Source organism: Odontesthes bonariensis, chromosome 16 (assembly GCF_027942865.1).
Source record: "Odontesthes bonariensis isolate fOdoBon6 chromosome 16, fOdoBon6.hap1, whole genome shotgun sequence".
NCBI lineage: Eukaryota > Metazoa > Chordata > Actinopteri > Atheriniformes > Atherinopsidae > Odontesthes > Odontesthes bonariensis.
In genome coordinates, this window is record NC_134521.1 from 193,754 (window position 1) to 210,000 (window position 16,247).

Consider the following 16,247-nt stretch of genomic DNA (forward strand, 5'->3'; position numbering starts at 1 on the left):
CAGGTGTCCTGAGAGACCGCCGGCTGAGAGCTTCACCTGAACAGAGACCACCTGGATCCGTGCAGGTATCACATGTGGGCTGGTTCTGGTTCTGAACATGTGGGCTGGTTCTGGTTCTGGTTCTGGTTCTGAACATGTGGGCTGGTTCTGGTTCTGAACATGTTGGCTGGTTCTGGTTCTGAACATGTGGGCTGGTTCTGGTTCTGAACATGTGGGCTGGTTCTGGTTCTGGTTCGGGAACACTCTGAACACGAGTCCAGCTGCTGGAAACTCGCTGAGATGTTTGTTGACAGAAACGAGTTGAACGAATTCCAGAAGAGAAAAACTCAGCGAGCGGCGAGGACACGAAAACAGAGTAAACCCTGTGGTGGGGTCAGAGGTCACAGGGGGGATTATTTAATGTAAAAACACAGACTGAGGAACTTCAGGTGGTGGAGTGATTGATTCAGTGATTGATGATTGATGGCCGGCGCGTGGAGGGTTCGGGTTAGAAACGGGTGGAGGAACCACAGGAACAGACTTCTGGTTAACTCTTCTTCTTCAATGATTAATGTGTAGTCATCCATTCTGTGCTGCTCCACACGCCTCCACCCTCCCTCCGTCCCCCCGTCCCTCCATCGCAGCGTCCAGTCGTCCGTCAGCCTTCAGACTGTAAGTACGCGTCCACAGAAAATCCTTCAGCTGTAATCCTTTAAGAACTCTCACCAGACTTCATGCAAATATTTCACAAATTAAGAAAAACAGCGGCGGCAGAACTGCTGAGGCTTTAAGGGGGAACAGGGAGAGCTGCCAGGGCTGGAGGTTTGGGAAAGTTTGGAGGAGTTTGGGAAAGTTTGGGGGAGTTTGGAGGAGTTAGGGAAAGTTTGGAGGAGTTTGGGAAAGTTTGGGAAAGTTAGGAAAAGTTAGGGAAAGTGTTGGATAAATCAAAGGTAGGTTTGATTGTTCAGTTTGTTTGATCTGAATGATTCTCCTGCTGTCAGGTTTGTTCTGATGGAACTGAAGTTCAGCTCCTAAAGACAGAAAATGGGCTTCACCGAGCTGCTGGAGGAGGTGAGGCACCAGCTGACATGAGGAACACCTGTACAGGTACATGTGACATGGAGGTGTGTAATGTGTCTCCTGTCCTCCGGTTGCCATGACGAGGTGGGCGGGTTCGGCAGGTACCAGTGGATCCACGTCACTCTGATCAGTTTACCTGGTTTGATGATGGCGAGTCAAAACCTTCTGAACAACTTTGTTTCTGGAATCCCGAACCATCACTGCACCCTGCCGGCCAACCTGAGTCTGCTCAACCTGTCGCTAATCTACCAGGTAACCTGTCGCTGATATACCAGGTAACCTGTCGCTAATCTACCAGGTAACCTGTCTCTGATATACCAGGTAACCTGTCGCTGATATACCAGGTAACCTGTCGCTAATATACCAGGTAACCTGTGCCTGATATACCAGGTAACCTGTGCCTGATATACCAGGTAACCTGTCGCTGATATACCAGGTAACCTGTCGCTGATATACCAGGTAACCTGTCGCTGATCTACCAGGTAACCTGTCGCTGATCTACCAGGTAACCTGTCGCTGATATACCAGGTAACCTGTCGCTGATATACCAGGTAACCTGTCGCTGATATACCAGGTAACCTGTCGCTGATATACCAGGTAACCTGTCGCTGATATACCAGGTAACCTGTCGCTGATATACCAGGTAACCTGTCGCTAATCTACCAGGTAACCTGTCGCTGATATACCAGGTAACCTGTCGCTGATATACCAGGTAACCTGTCGCTAATCTACCAGGTAACCTGTCGCTGATATACCAGGTAACCTGTCGCTGATATACCAGGTAACCTGTTGCTGATATACCAGGTAACCTGTCACTGATATACCAGGTAACCTGTCACTGATATACCAGGTAACCTGTCGCTAATCTACCAGGTAACCTGTCGCTGATATACCAGGTAACCTGTCGCTGATATACCAGGTAACCTGTCCCTGATATACCAGGTAACCTGTCGCTGATATACCAGGTAACCTGTCACTGATATACCAGGTAACCTGTCACTGATATACCAGGTAACCTGTCGCTAATCTACCAGGTAACCTGTCGCTGATATACCAGGTAACCTGTCGCTGATATACCAGGTAACCTGTCCCTGATATACCAGGTAACCTGTCGCTGATATACCAGGTAACCTGTCACTGATATACCAGGTAACCTGTCGCTGATCTAACAGGTAACCTGTCGCTGATATACCAGGTAACCTGTCACTGATATACCAGGTAACCTGTCACTGATATACCAGGTAACCTGTCGCTAATCTACCAGGTAACCTGTCGCTGATATACCAGGTAACCTGTTACTGATATACCAGGTAACCTGTCGCTGATATACCAGGTAACCTGTCACTGATATACCAGGTAACCTGTCCCTGATATACCAGGTAACCTGTCGCTGATATACCAGGTAACCTGTCACTGATATACCAGGTAACCTGTCGCTAATCTACCAGGTAACCTGTCGCTGATATACCAGGTAACCTGTCGCTAATCTACCAGGTAACCTGTCGCTAATCTACCAGGTAACCTGTCTCTGATATACCAGGTAACCTGTCCCTGATATACCAGGTAACCTGTCGCTGATCTACCAGGTAACCTGTCGCTGATATACCAGGTAACCTGTCGCTGATATACCAGGTAACCTGTCCCTGATATACCAGGTAACCTGTCGCTGATCTACCAGGTAACCTGTCTCTGATATACCAGGTAACCTGTCGCTGATCTACCAGGTAACCTGTCGCTGATATACCAGGTAACCTGTGCCTGATATACCAGGTAACCTGTAGCTGATCTACCAGGTAACCTGTCTCTGATATACCAGGTAACCTGTCCCTGATATACCAGGTAACCTGTCCCTGATATACCAGGTAACCTGTTGCTGATATACCAGGTAACCTGTCGCTGATATACCAGGTAACCTGTCGCTGATATACCAGGTAACCTGTCCCTGATATACCAGGTAACCTGTCGCTGATATACCAGGTAACCTGTCCCTGATATACCAGGTAACCTGTCGCTTATATACCAGGTAACCTGTCCCTGATATACCAGGTAACCTGTCGATGATATACCAGGTAACCTGTCGCTTATATACCAGGTAACCTGTCCCTGATATACCAGGTAACCTGTCGCTGATATACCAGGTAACCTGTCGCTGATATACCAGGTAACCTGTCGCTTATATACCAGGTAACCTGTCCCTGATATACCAGGTAACCTGTCGCTGATATACCAGGTAACCTGTTACTGATATACCAGGTAACCTGTCGCTAATATACCAGGTAACCTGTCCCTGATATACCAGGTAACCTGTCGCTGATATACCAGGTAACCTGTCCCTGATATACCAGGTAACCTGTCGCTTATATATCAGGTAACCTGTCGCTGATATACCAGGTAACCTGTTACTGATATACCAGGTAACCTGTTGCTAATATACCAGGTAACCTGTCCCTGATATACCAGGTAACCTGTCGCTGATATACCAGGTAACCTGTCGCTGATCTACCAGGTAACCTGTCGCTGATATACCAGGTAACCTGTCGCTGATCTACCAGGTAACCTGTCCCTGATATACCAGGTAACCTGTCCCTGATATACCAGGTAACCTGTCGCTGATCTACCAGGTAACCTGTCGCTGATATACCAGGTAACCTGTCGCTGATCTACCAGGTAACCTGTCGCTGATATACCAGGTAACCTGTCCCTGATATACCAGGTAACCTGTCGCTGATATACCAGGTAACCTGTCGCTGATCTACCAGGTAACCTGTCGCTGATATACCAGGTAACCTGTCGCTGATCTACCAGGTAATCTGTCGCTGATATACCAGGTAACCTGTTGCTGATATACCAGGTAACCTGTCGCTAATCTACCAGGTAACCTGTCGCTGATATATCAGGTAACCTGTCCCTGATATACCAGGTAACCTGTCCCTGATATACCAGGTAACCTGTCGCTAATATACCAGGTAACCTGTCCCTGATATACCAGGTAACCTGTCGCTAATATACCAGGTAACCTGTCGCTGATATACCAGGTAACCTGTCGCTGATATACCAGGTAACCAGGCACTAACCTACCAGGTAACCTTTCGCTGATATATCAGGTCACCAGGCACTAACCTACCAGGTAACCTGTCGCCAATATACCAGGTAGCCCGTCTTACAGATGCTATTGGCTGATTGGTCTGACAGATGGATACTTTTGGTTGTTTCAGGTGGATGAAAAGCAGCTTTTGAAAGCTTTCATCCCTCCAGAACCTTCAGGTAACAGACTGGACCGCTGCAGGAGGTAACCACTGCTTCCTGTGCTGATTCGTATTGACAGTGACTTCCCGCTGACCTCACTTCCTGCTGACCTCAATTCCTGATGACCTCACTTCCTGCTGACCTCACTTCCCACTGACCTCACCTCCCACTGACCTCACCTCCCACTGACCTCACTTCCCCCTGACCTCACTTCCTGCTGACCTCACTTCCTGCTGACCTCACTTCCTGATGACCTCACTTCCTGCTCTCTCAGGTATGTGGAGCCCCAGTGGCAGCTGTTAGCCCCCAATAGCTCAGCCAACGTTAGCGAGCTGCAGACCGAAGGATGTGTGAATGGATGGACCTACGACCGATCCGAGTTTTCTGCCACAACCGTTTCTGAGGTGACGTATATCACACTGCATATTGATGTTCAGAATTGATTAATGAGAAAAAAAATCACTTAATTAATGCACTGGGACTGGAGCCTACCCCAGCTGTCGTATGTCTAGAGACAGGCTACATCCTGGAAACTTTATCAATTCCTAAGAGAAATTTTAATGTTGCATTAAATTTTCATTCGTAATTTATTAAGAATTATTAATTAAAAGCTCTCATTTAATATGGTTACTGCTGCTGGCATAAAGCCACCTGGGAGACACATCGAACATGTGGAAGAAGGTGCTCTGGTCAGATGAAACCAAAATCCAACTGTTTGGCCACAATGCAAAACGATATTTTTGGCGTAAAAGCAACACAGCATCCCCACTGTCAAACATGGTGGTGGCAGCATCATGGTTTGGGCCTGCTTTTCATCAGCAGGGACAGGGAAGATGGTCAAAATTGATGGGAAGATGGATGGGGCCAAATACAGGACCAGGAGTCTGCAAGAGACCTGAGACTGCACTAGAAAAAATGCCCCTCCAAAAATAAGTAAAAAAACAACAAATAAAAGACGTTTTTGTTTGAAATAAGCAAAAAAATCTGCCAATGGAACTAGTGAAAATCGGCTTGTCCAGATTTCTTGAAATAAAATGTGATATTTAGGACTTTTGAGATAAAAGTGATCTTGAAATTAGCTTAAAAACCTCTTCAAATTTAAAAAAAAGCTTGTTTCATATGAAATCCGACTCAAAACAATTTGTTTTCAAGACTTTTTCATTTAACAAGATATTCCAGATGTATTGTCTTCAAACAAGTCCCTATATCTGGCTGAAATGGAATTTTTAAAAAAAATTTTAAGCCCTTTTACTAATGCATTTATTTAGACAGGAATATCTCTATTTTTATATAACATCCCTATTTTATTATCTCCCTTATATAGTTTTAACTTCCTGATCCATACGTCTGTATGTATGTCTACTTTTTGCACAAGCTGTATGTATGTGTGTATGTTGCTGCTGCGACGCATGAATTTCCCCACTGTGGGATAATAAAGGGCATACTTCCTTACTTACTTACTTGTTAGGCAGTTGTGTCTTATATTAAGTGTAATGAGATATTTTGACTAGAAACGAGACAAATATACTTGGTAAGACTTTGATTTTTTCCAGTGTGGGACGGAGATTTATCTTCCAACAAGACAATGATCCAAAACATAAAGCCAAATCTACAATGGAATGGTTCCCAAATAAACGTATCCAGGTGTTGGAATGGCCAAGTCAAAGTCCAGAATGAATCCAATCGAGAATCTGTGGAAAGAGCTCAAGACTGCTGTTCAAAAACGCTCTCCATCCAACCTCACTGAGCTCCAGCTGTACAGCAGGAAGAATGGGCAAGAATTTCAGTCTCTGATGTGCAAACTGATAGAGACAGAAAGGCGGCGCTAAAAAGTATTAACGCAAGGGGGCCGAATAATATTGTTGAATATTTCTGGATATTTGTCTTCCTCCAGAGTGCTCCAAACTCATCAATTTGTTTGCTAGTGACCTGACCTTCCCCATCAGAACACCAGGGAACACCTGGCTGAATCCTCTTCTTTCTCCTGACGACATCCACTGCATTTCTTCTTTAAATCATGAGGGATTTGGGGTCTTTTTTCTGGCTTTAGTTGGCATCAGAAAACTAATTTAGCTGCTCCTGTTGGTAACCAACTGTGGTGTTTGAATGGCAACTCATCATAACAGATGTGGAAAAACGTTAATAATAATAATAATAATAATAATTTATTTATATAGCACCTTTCATACACAAAATGTTGCTCAAAGTGCTTTACAAATAAGATAAATATACAAAGTAAATAAAGTAAAATAACTACAAGAATAAACAAATAGAGTACAATAGAATATGTTACTCGGGGGGGAGGAAATAGATATAAATTAAAGATAAAGTACTAAAAATAGAAAAATGAATTTACCAATAAAATAGAGAAACAATAAATGTAATATATAAATAGTAATAATAACAATAATAGAATTGATAAAAACTAGTAGAAGGCGAGGGTGTATAGATGTGTTTTTAGTTGCTTTTTAAAGTTTGTAATATCTGTTGACTGACGAATGTACGCTGGTAGAGAGTTCCAGATTTTTGGTGCATAAAAACTGAAAGCAGCTTCACCCGTCTTTTTATATTTCATTTTAGGAATATTTAATAAAGTAGCACCTGATGATCTTAGAGCTCGATTTGGAACACGTTCTGAGAGTAGTTCTGAAATGTACGGAGGTGCTAATCTATTCAGAGATTTAATAATACAAAGATAATCCACTTCCAAACCAGCACAGAAGAATCTCTCAAAAGTTACTTTAATTTGAATTAAACACTTGTGCATTTAGCAGATGCTTTTATCCAAAGCAATTTACAAGGAAAAGGGAAAAGTGACAATCGAGTATATTTTAAAGAACAATTCAATAGGTGACTGGACCCCCTGAATCTATGTTTAGGTCAGTGTAGCCCATGAACAGAAGGGGACACCAGACGTGCCGCCATATTCTGGACCATCTGTAGCAGTTTTATCATACGAGCCCAGAGGCCCAGAGGCCTGTTCGGGGGGCTTTGCAGTAGTTAAGTCAAGTAATGACCATGCTTTGTACGAGTTGTGTTGCCTGATCTTTCTTACGTGCACAGCAGCACAACCAGGCAACATGCTCAGAGAAGGTCAATCGGTCATCAGTCATGACACCCAGGATACTTCCAACCTGAGAAGGAATAAGTCATTTTTTGGGGGCTTTTTATGCCTTAAATGGAGAGGAAAGTTCAGAGAGACAGAAAGACGGGGAACCGCGGAAGGTTGAGGAAAATTGATAAAAAGATGAAAAAATCTGATAAAGATGGTTGTTGTTAAAGAGTGACTATTATTAAAACATGCATATTAATGAAGCTGATTAATATTAATGATGAACACCTGTGTGTCTCAGTGGGACCTGGTGTGTTCTCTGCGTCCTCTCAAACAGATGATTCAGACCATCTACATGGGCGGAGTTTTAACAGGCGCCATCATCTATGGCGGCCTGTCCGACAGGTGAGACGCACCTGTTCATGTTTTTGTTCCTGTACACCGTTAACAGATGTGCACCTGTTCATGTTTTTGTTCCTGTACACCGTTAACTGATGTGCACCTGTTCATGTGTTTGTTCCTGTACACCGTTAACAGATGTGCACCTGTTCATGTCTTTGTTCCTGTACACCGTTAACTGATGTGCACCTGTTCATGTGTTTGTTCCTGTACACCGTTAACAGATGTGCACCTGTTCATGTTTTTGTTCCTGTACACCGTTAACAGATGTGCACCTGTTCATGTTTTTGTTCCTGTACACCGTTAACAGATGTGCACCTGTTCATGTCTTTGTTCCTGTACAGCATTAACAGATGTGCACCTGTTCATGTGTTTGTTCCTGTACAGCATTAACAGATGTGCACCTGTTCATGTTTTTGTTCCTGTACAACATTAACAGATGTGGACCTGTTCATGTGTTTGTTCCTGTACACCGTTAACAGATGTGCACCTGTTCATGTTTTTGTTCCTGTACAGCATTAACAGATGTGCACCTGTTCATGTGTTTGTTCCTGTACACCGTTAACAGATGTGCACCTGTTCATGTGTTTGTTCCTGTACACCGTTAACAGATGTGCACCTGTTCATGTGTTTGTTCCTGTACAGCATTAACAGATGTGCACCTGTTCATGTTTTTGTTCCTGTACAGCATTAACAGATGTGCACCTGTTCATGTGTTTGTTCCTGTACACCGTTAACAGATGTGCACCTGTTCATGTGTTTGTTCCTGTACAGCGTTAACAGATGTGCACCTGTTCATGTGTTTGTTCCTGTACAGCATTAACAGATGTGCACCTGTTCATGTGTTTGTTCCTGTACAGCGTTAACAGATGTGCACCTGTTCATGTGTTTGTTCCTGTACAGCATTAACAGATGTGCACCTGTTCATGTCTTTGTTCCTGTACAGCATTAACAGATGTGCACCTGTTCATGTGTTTGTTCCTGTACAGCATTAACAGATGTGCACCTGTTCATGTGTTTGTTCCTGTACACCGTGAACAGATGTGCACCTGTTCATGTTTTTGTTCCTGTACACCGTTAACAGATGTGCACCTGTTCATGTGTTTGTTCCTGTACAGCGTTAACAGATGTGCACCTGTTCATGTGTTTGTTCCTGTACAGCATTAACAGATGTGCACCTGTTCATGTTTTTGTTCCTGTACACCGTTAACAGATGTGCACCTGTTCATGTTTTTGTTCCTGTACAGCATTAACAGATGTGCACCTGTTCATGTGTTTGTTCCTGTACAGCATTAACAGATGTGCACCTGTTCATGTGTTTGTTCCTGTACAGCGTTAACAGATGTGCACCTGTTCATGTTTTTGTTCCTGTACAGCATTAACAGATGTGCACCTGTTCATGTGTTCCTGTACACCGTTAACAGATGTGCACCTGTTCATGTTTTTGTTCCTGTACAGCATTAACAGATGTGCACCTGTTCATGTGTTTGTTCCTGTACAGCATTAACAGATGTGCACCTGTTCATGTGTTTGTTCCTGTACAGCATTAAAAGATGTGCACCTGTTCATGTGTTTGTTCCTGTACAGCATTAACAGATGTGCACCTGTTCATGTGTTTGTTCCTGTACAGCATTAAAAGATGTGCACCTGTTCATGTGTTTGTTCCTGTACAGCATTAACAGATGTGCACCTGTTCATGTTTTTGTTCCTGTACAACATTAACAGATGTGCACCTGTTCATGTTTTTGTTCCTGTACACCGTTAACAGATGTGCACCTGTTCATGTTTTTGTTCCTGTACAACATTAACAGATGTGCACCTGTTCATGTGTTTGTTCCTGTACAACATTAACAGATGTGCACCTGTTCATGTGTTTGTTCCTGTACAGCGTTAACAGATGTGCACCTGTTCATGTGTTTGTTCCTGTACAGCGTTAACAGATGTGCACCTGTTCATGTATTTGTTCCTGTACACCGTTAACAGATGTGCACCTGTTCATGTTTTTGTTCCTGTACACCGTTAACAGATGTGGACCTGTTCATGTTTTTGTTCCTGTACAACATTAACAGATGTGCACCTGTTCATGTGTTTGTTCCTGTACAGCGTTAACAGATGTGCACCTGTTCATGTGTTTGTTCCTGTACAGCGTTAACAGATGTGCACCTGTTCATGTATTTGTTCCTGTACACCGTTAACAGATGTGCACCTGTTCATGTGTTTGTTCCTGTACAGCATTAACAGATGTGCACCTGTTCATGTGTTTGTTCCTGTACAGCATTAACAGATGTGCACCTGTTCATGTTTTTGTTCCTGTACAACATTAACAGATGTGCACCTGTTCATGTGTTTGTTCCTGTACAGCGTTAACAGATGTGCACCTGTTCATGTTTTTGTTCCTGTACACCGTTAACAGATGTGCACCTGTTCATGTTTTTGTTCCTGTACAGCATTAACAGATGTGCACCTGTTCATGTGTTTGTTCCTGTACAGCATTAACAGGTGTGCACCTGTTCATGTTTTTGTTCCTGTACAGCATTAACAGATGTGCACCTGTTCATGTTTTTGTTCCTGTACAGCATTAACAGATGTGCACCTGTTCATGTGTTTGTTCTTGTACACCGTTAACAGATGTGCACCTGTTCATGTGTTTGTTCCTGTACAGCATTAACAGATGTGCACCTGTTCCTGTGTTTGTTCCTGTACACCGTTAACAGATGTGCACCTGTTCATGTGTTTGTTCCTGTACAGCATTAACAGATGTGCACCTGTTCATGTCTTTGTTCTTGTACAGCATTAACAGATGTGCACCTGTTCATGTGTTTGTTCCTGTACAGCGTTAACAGATGTGCACCTGTACAGCATTAACAGATGTGCACCTGTTCATGTGTTTGTTCCTGTACACCGTTAACTGATGTGCACCTGTTCATGTTTTTGTTCCTGTACACCGTTAACTGATGTGCACCTGTTCATGTGTTTGTTCTTGTACAGCATTAACAGATGTGCACCTGTTCATGTGTTTGTTCCTGTACAGCGTTAACAGATGTGCACCTGTTAATGTTTTTGTTCCTGTACACCGTTAACAGATGTGCACCTGTTCATGTGTTTGTTCCTGTACAGCATTAACAGATGTGCACCTGTTCATGTGTTTGTTCCTGTACAGCATTAACAGATGTGCACCTGTTCATGTGTTTGTTCCTGTACAGCATTAACAGATGTGCACCTGTTCATGTCTTTGTTCTTGTACAGCGTTAACAGATGTGCACCTGTTCATGTTTTTGTGCCTGTACAGCATTAACAGATGTGCACCTGTTCATGTTTTTGTTCCTGTACAGCATTAACAGATGTGCACCTGTTCATGTGTTTGTGCCTGTACAGCATTAACAGATGTGCACCTGTTCATGTGTTTGTTCCTGTACACCGTTAACTGATGTGCACCTGTTCATGTGTTTGTTCCTGTACACCGTTAACAGATGTGCACCTGTTCATGTGTTTGTGCCTGTACAGCATTAACAGATGTGCACCTGTTCATGTTTTTGTTCCTGTACACCGTTAACAGATGTGCACCTGTTCATGTGTTTGTGCCTGTACAGCATTAACAGATGTGCACCTGTTCATGTTTTTGTTCCTGTACAGCATTAACAGATGTGCACCTGTTCATGTTTTTGTTCCTGTACAGCATTAACAGATGTGCACCTGTTCATGTGTTTGTGCCTGTACAGCATTAACAGATGTGCACCTGTTCATGTTTTTGTTCCTGTACACCGTTAACAGATGTGCACCTGTTCATGTTTTTGTTCCTGTACAGCATTAACAGATGTGCACCTGTTCATGTGTTTGTTCCTGTACAGCATTAACTGATGTGCACCTGTTCATGTGTTTGTTCCTGTACAGCGTTAACAGATGTGCACCTGTTCATGTTTTTGTTCCTGTACAGCGTTAACAGATGTGCACCTGTTCATGTGTTTGTTCCTGTACAGCATTAACAGATGTGCACCTGTTCATGTGTTTGTTCCTGTACACCGTTAACTGATGTGCACCTGTTCATGTTTTTGTTCCTGTACACCGTTAACAGATGTGCACCTGTTCATGTGTTTGTTCCTGTACAGCATTAACAGATGTGCACCTGTTCATGTGTTTGTTCCTGTACACCGTTAACAGATGTGCACCTGTTCATGTGTTTGTTCCTGTACAGCGTTAACAGATGTGCACCTGTTCATGTTTTTGTTCCTGTACAGCATTAACAGATGTGCACCTGTTCATGTCTTTGTTCCTGTACAGCGTTAACAGATGTGCACCTGTACACCGTTAACAGATGTGCACCTGTTCATGTGTTTGTTCCTGTACACCGTGAACAGATGTGCACCTGTTCATGTGTTTGTTCCTGTACAGCATTAACAGATGTGCACCTGTTCATGTGTTTGTTCCTGTACACCGTGAACAGATGTGCACCTGTTCATGTGTTTGTTCCTGTACAGCATTAACAGATGTGCACCTGTTCATGTGTTTGTTCCTGTACACCGTGAACAGATGTGCACCTGTTCATGTCTTTGTTCCTGTACAGCATTAACAGATGTGCACCTGTTCATGTGTTTGTTCCTGTACAGCATTAACAGATGTGCACCTGTTCATGTGTTTGTTCCTGTACAGCATTAACAGATGTGCACCTGTTCATGTGTTTGTTCCTGTACACCGTTAACAGATGTGCACCTGTTCATGTGTTTGTTCCTGTACACCGTTAACAGATGTGCACCTGTTCATGTGTTTGTTCCTGTACACCGTGAACAGATGTGCACCTGTTCATGTGTTTGTTCCTGTACAGTGTTAACAGATGTGCACCTGTTCATGTGTTTGTTCCTGTACAGCGTTAACAGATGTGCACCTGTTCATGTCTTTGTTCCTGTACACCGTTAACAGATGTGCACCTGTTCATGTGTTTGTTCCTGTACACCGTTAACAGATGTGCACTGTTCATGTCTTTGTTCCTGTACAGCATTAACAGATGTGCACCTGTTCATGTCTTTGTTCCTGTACAGCGTTAACAGATGTGCACCTGTACACCGTTAACAGATGTGCACCTGTTCATGTGTTTGTTCCTGTACACCGTTAACAGATGTGCACCTGTTCATGTCTTTGTTCCTGTACACCGTTAACAGATGTGCACCTTTTCATGTCTTTGTTCCTGTACAGCATTAACAGATGTGCACCTGTTCATGTTTTTGTTCCTGTACACCGTTAACAGATGTGCACCTGTTCATGTCTTTGTTCTTGTACACCGTTAACAGATGTGCACCTGTTCATGTCTTTGTTCTTGTACAGCATTAACAGATGTGCACCTGTTCATGTGTTTGTTCCTGTACACCGTTAACAGATGTGCACCTGTTCATGTGTTTGTTCTTGTACACCGTTAACAGATGTGCACCTGTTCATGTGTTTGTTCTTGTACACCGTTAACAGATGTGCACCTGTTCATGTGTTTGTTCTTGTACACCGTTAACAGATGTGCACCTGTTCATGTCTTTGTTCTTGTACACCGTTAACAGATGTGCACCTGTTCATGTCTTTGTTCTTGTACAGCATTAACAGATGTGCACCTGTTCATGTGTTTGTTCCTGTACACCGTTAACAGATGTGCACCTGTTCATGTCTTTGTTCTTGTACACCGTTAACAGATGTGCACCTGTTCATGTCTTTGTTCTTGTACACCGTTAACAGATGTGCACCTGTTCATGTGTTTGTTCTTGTACACCGTTAACAGATGTGCACCTGTTCATGTCTTTGTTCTTGTACAGCATTAACAGATGTGCACCTGTTCATGTGTTTGTTCCTGTACACCGTTAACAGATGTGCACCTGTTCATGTCTTTGTTCTTGTACAGCATTAACAGATGTGCACCTGTTCATGTGTTTGTTCTTGTACACCGTTAACAGATGTGCACCTGTTCATGTCTTTGTTCCTGTACACCGTTAACAGATGTGCACCTGTTCATGTGTTTGTTCTTGTACAGCATTAACAGATGTGCACCTGTTCATGTGTTTGTTCCTGTACACCGTTAACAGATGTGCACCTGTTCATGTCTTTGTTCCTGTACAGCATTAACAGATGTGCACCTGTTCATGTCTTTGTTCCTGTACAGCATTAACAGATGTGCACCTGTTCATGTCTTTGTTCCTGTACAGCATTAACAGATGTGCACCTGTTAATGTGTTTGTTCCTGTACACAGTGAACAGATGTGCACCTGTACACCGTTAACAGATGTGCACCTGTTCATGTCTTTGTTCCTGTACAACATTAACAGATGTGCACCTGTTCATGTCTTTGTTCTTGTACAGCATTAACAGATGTGCACCTGTTCATGTGTTTGTTCCTGTACACCGTGAACAGATGTGCACCTGTACACCGTTAACAGATATGCACCTGTTCATGTGTTTGTTCCTGTACACCGTGAACAGATGTGCACCTGTTCATGTGTTTGTTCCTGTACACCGTTAACAGATGTGCACCTGTACACCGTTAACAGATATGCACCTGTATACCGTTAACAGATGTGCACCTGTACACCATTAACAGATGTGCACCTGTACACCGTTAACAGATATGCACCTGTATACCGTTAACAGATGTGCACCTGTACACCGTTAACAGATATGCACCTGTATACCGTTAACAGATGTGCACCTGTACACCATTAACAGATGTGCACCTGTACACCATTAACAGATGTGCACCTGTACACCGTTAACAGATGTGCACCTGTACACCGTTAACAGATGTGCACCTGTACACCGTTAACAGATGTGCACCTGTATACCGTTAACAGATGTGCACCTGTATACCGTTAACAGATGTCCACCTGTACACCGTTAACAGATGTGCACCTGTATACCGTTAACAGATGTGCACCTGTACACCGTTAACAGATGTGCACCTGTTCATGTCTTTGTTCCTGTACAACATTAACAGATGTGCACCTGTTCATGTCTTTGTTCTTGTACAGCATTAACAGATGTGCACCTGTTCATGTGTTTGTTCCTGTACAGCATTAACAGATGTGCACCTGTACACCGTGAACAGATGTGCACCTGTACACCGTTAACAGATATGCACCTGTTCATGTGTTTGTTCCTGTACACCGTTAACAGATGTGCACCTGTACACCGTTAACAGATATGCACCTGTATACCGTTAACAGATGTGCACCTGTACACCATTAACAGATGTGCACCTGTACACCGTTAACAGATGTGCACCTGTATACCGTTAACAGATGTGCACCTGTATACCGTTAACAGATGTCCACCTGTACACCGTTAACAGATGTGCACCTGTATACCGTTAACAGATGTGCACCTGTACACCGTTAACAGATGTGCACCTGTACACCGTTAACAGATGTGCACCTGTATACCGTTAACAGATGTGCACCTGTACACCGTTAACAGATGTGCACCTGTACACCGTTAACAGATGTGCACCTGTACACCGTTAACAGATGTGCACCTGTACACCGTTAACAGATGTGCACCTGTATACCGTTAACAGATGTGCACCTGTATACCGTTAACAGATGTGCACCTGTACACCGTTCACAGATGTGCACTCAGACTGTGACCTTTCTCTCTCACAGGTTCGGAAGGCGTTCCGTCCTTATTTGGTCGTACCTGCAGCTGGGCGTGCTCGGCTGTAGCGCCGCCCTCTCGCCCTCATACGCCGGTTACTGTATTTTCCGGTTTCTGAGTGGGATGGCGGTGTCTGGAGTCATCCTTAACGGAGTCTCACTGAGTATCTGTCTACCTGTTGACCTGCTTACCTGCACATCTGTCTGCTTACCTGCACATCTGTATTTCTGCCCTCCTGCCTGCCTGACTGCCTCCCTGTCTGTTTCAGAGGTGGAGTGGATCCCAACCAAAACCAGGACACTAGTTGGCACGCTCACCTCGTTCTTCTTCACCTTTGGTCAGATGATCTTGGCGGGGCTTGCCTATTGGCTGAGAGACTGGAGGAAGCTGCAGCTGTTCGTCTGTGTCCCCAACTTCCTATTTTTCGCCTACAGCTGGTCAGTGGTGACTTAAAAACAGTCTCTGTCATTGGTCAGTTTGTTATATTCTATCTGTGATTGTACAGTAGGTTCTCACCTGTCATTACAATTACATTACATTACGGTCATTTTGCAGACGCTTTTATCCAAAGCGACTTACAATAAGTGCGTTCAACATCGGTAGGCAAAAGAACTTCAGGTCACAAGAAATCCTAAGTGCATTTCCTTCCTAACCAAACAGCTAAGAGCAAAACTAGTGCTAGAGTAAGTGCAATAAGTCAGGTACCTAGACAGATGGGAAGACAATTTAGAAAATAAAGACAATTTAGGAAACAAATAAGTGCGTAAGAAGCTGGGACGAAGCAGGTGATGTCCTTTCCTGAAGAGGTGGGTTTTCAGCCTGCGGCGAAAGATGGGCAGCGACTCAGCTGTCCTGATATAGGTCGGGAGATCGT

General features: G+C 43.7%; 1 protein-coding gene across 1 annotated transcript in view; it reads left to right on the plus strand.

Annotated features, from left to right (window-relative positions):
• The first annotated feature begins 461 nt into the window (after nucleotides 1–461).
• oatx (organic anion transporter X) overlaps nucleotides 462–16,247 on the plus strand; it is a 77,376-nt gene continuing 61,590 nt past the window's right edge. Inside the window, exons 1-8 of the mRNA XM_075487231.1 lie at nucleotides 462–651; nucleotides 981–1,050; nucleotides 1,144–1,311; nucleotides 4,275–4,348; nucleotides 4,580–4,709; nucleotides 7,659–7,762; nucleotides 15,382–15,536; nucleotides 15,642–15,810. Coding sequence (XP_075343346.1) covers nucleotides 1,024–1,050; nucleotides 1,144–1,311; nucleotides 4,275–4,348; nucleotides 4,580–4,709; nucleotides 7,659–7,762; nucleotides 15,382–15,536; nucleotides 15,642–15,810 — 827 coding nt within the window. The 5' untranslated portion in view covers nucleotides 462–651; nucleotides 981–1,023. The remainder of the gene's footprint in view (nucleotides 652–980; nucleotides 1,051–1,143; nucleotides 1,312–4,274; nucleotides 4,349–4,579; nucleotides 4,710–7,658; nucleotides 7,763–15,381; nucleotides 15,537–15,641; nucleotides 15,811–16,247) is intronic.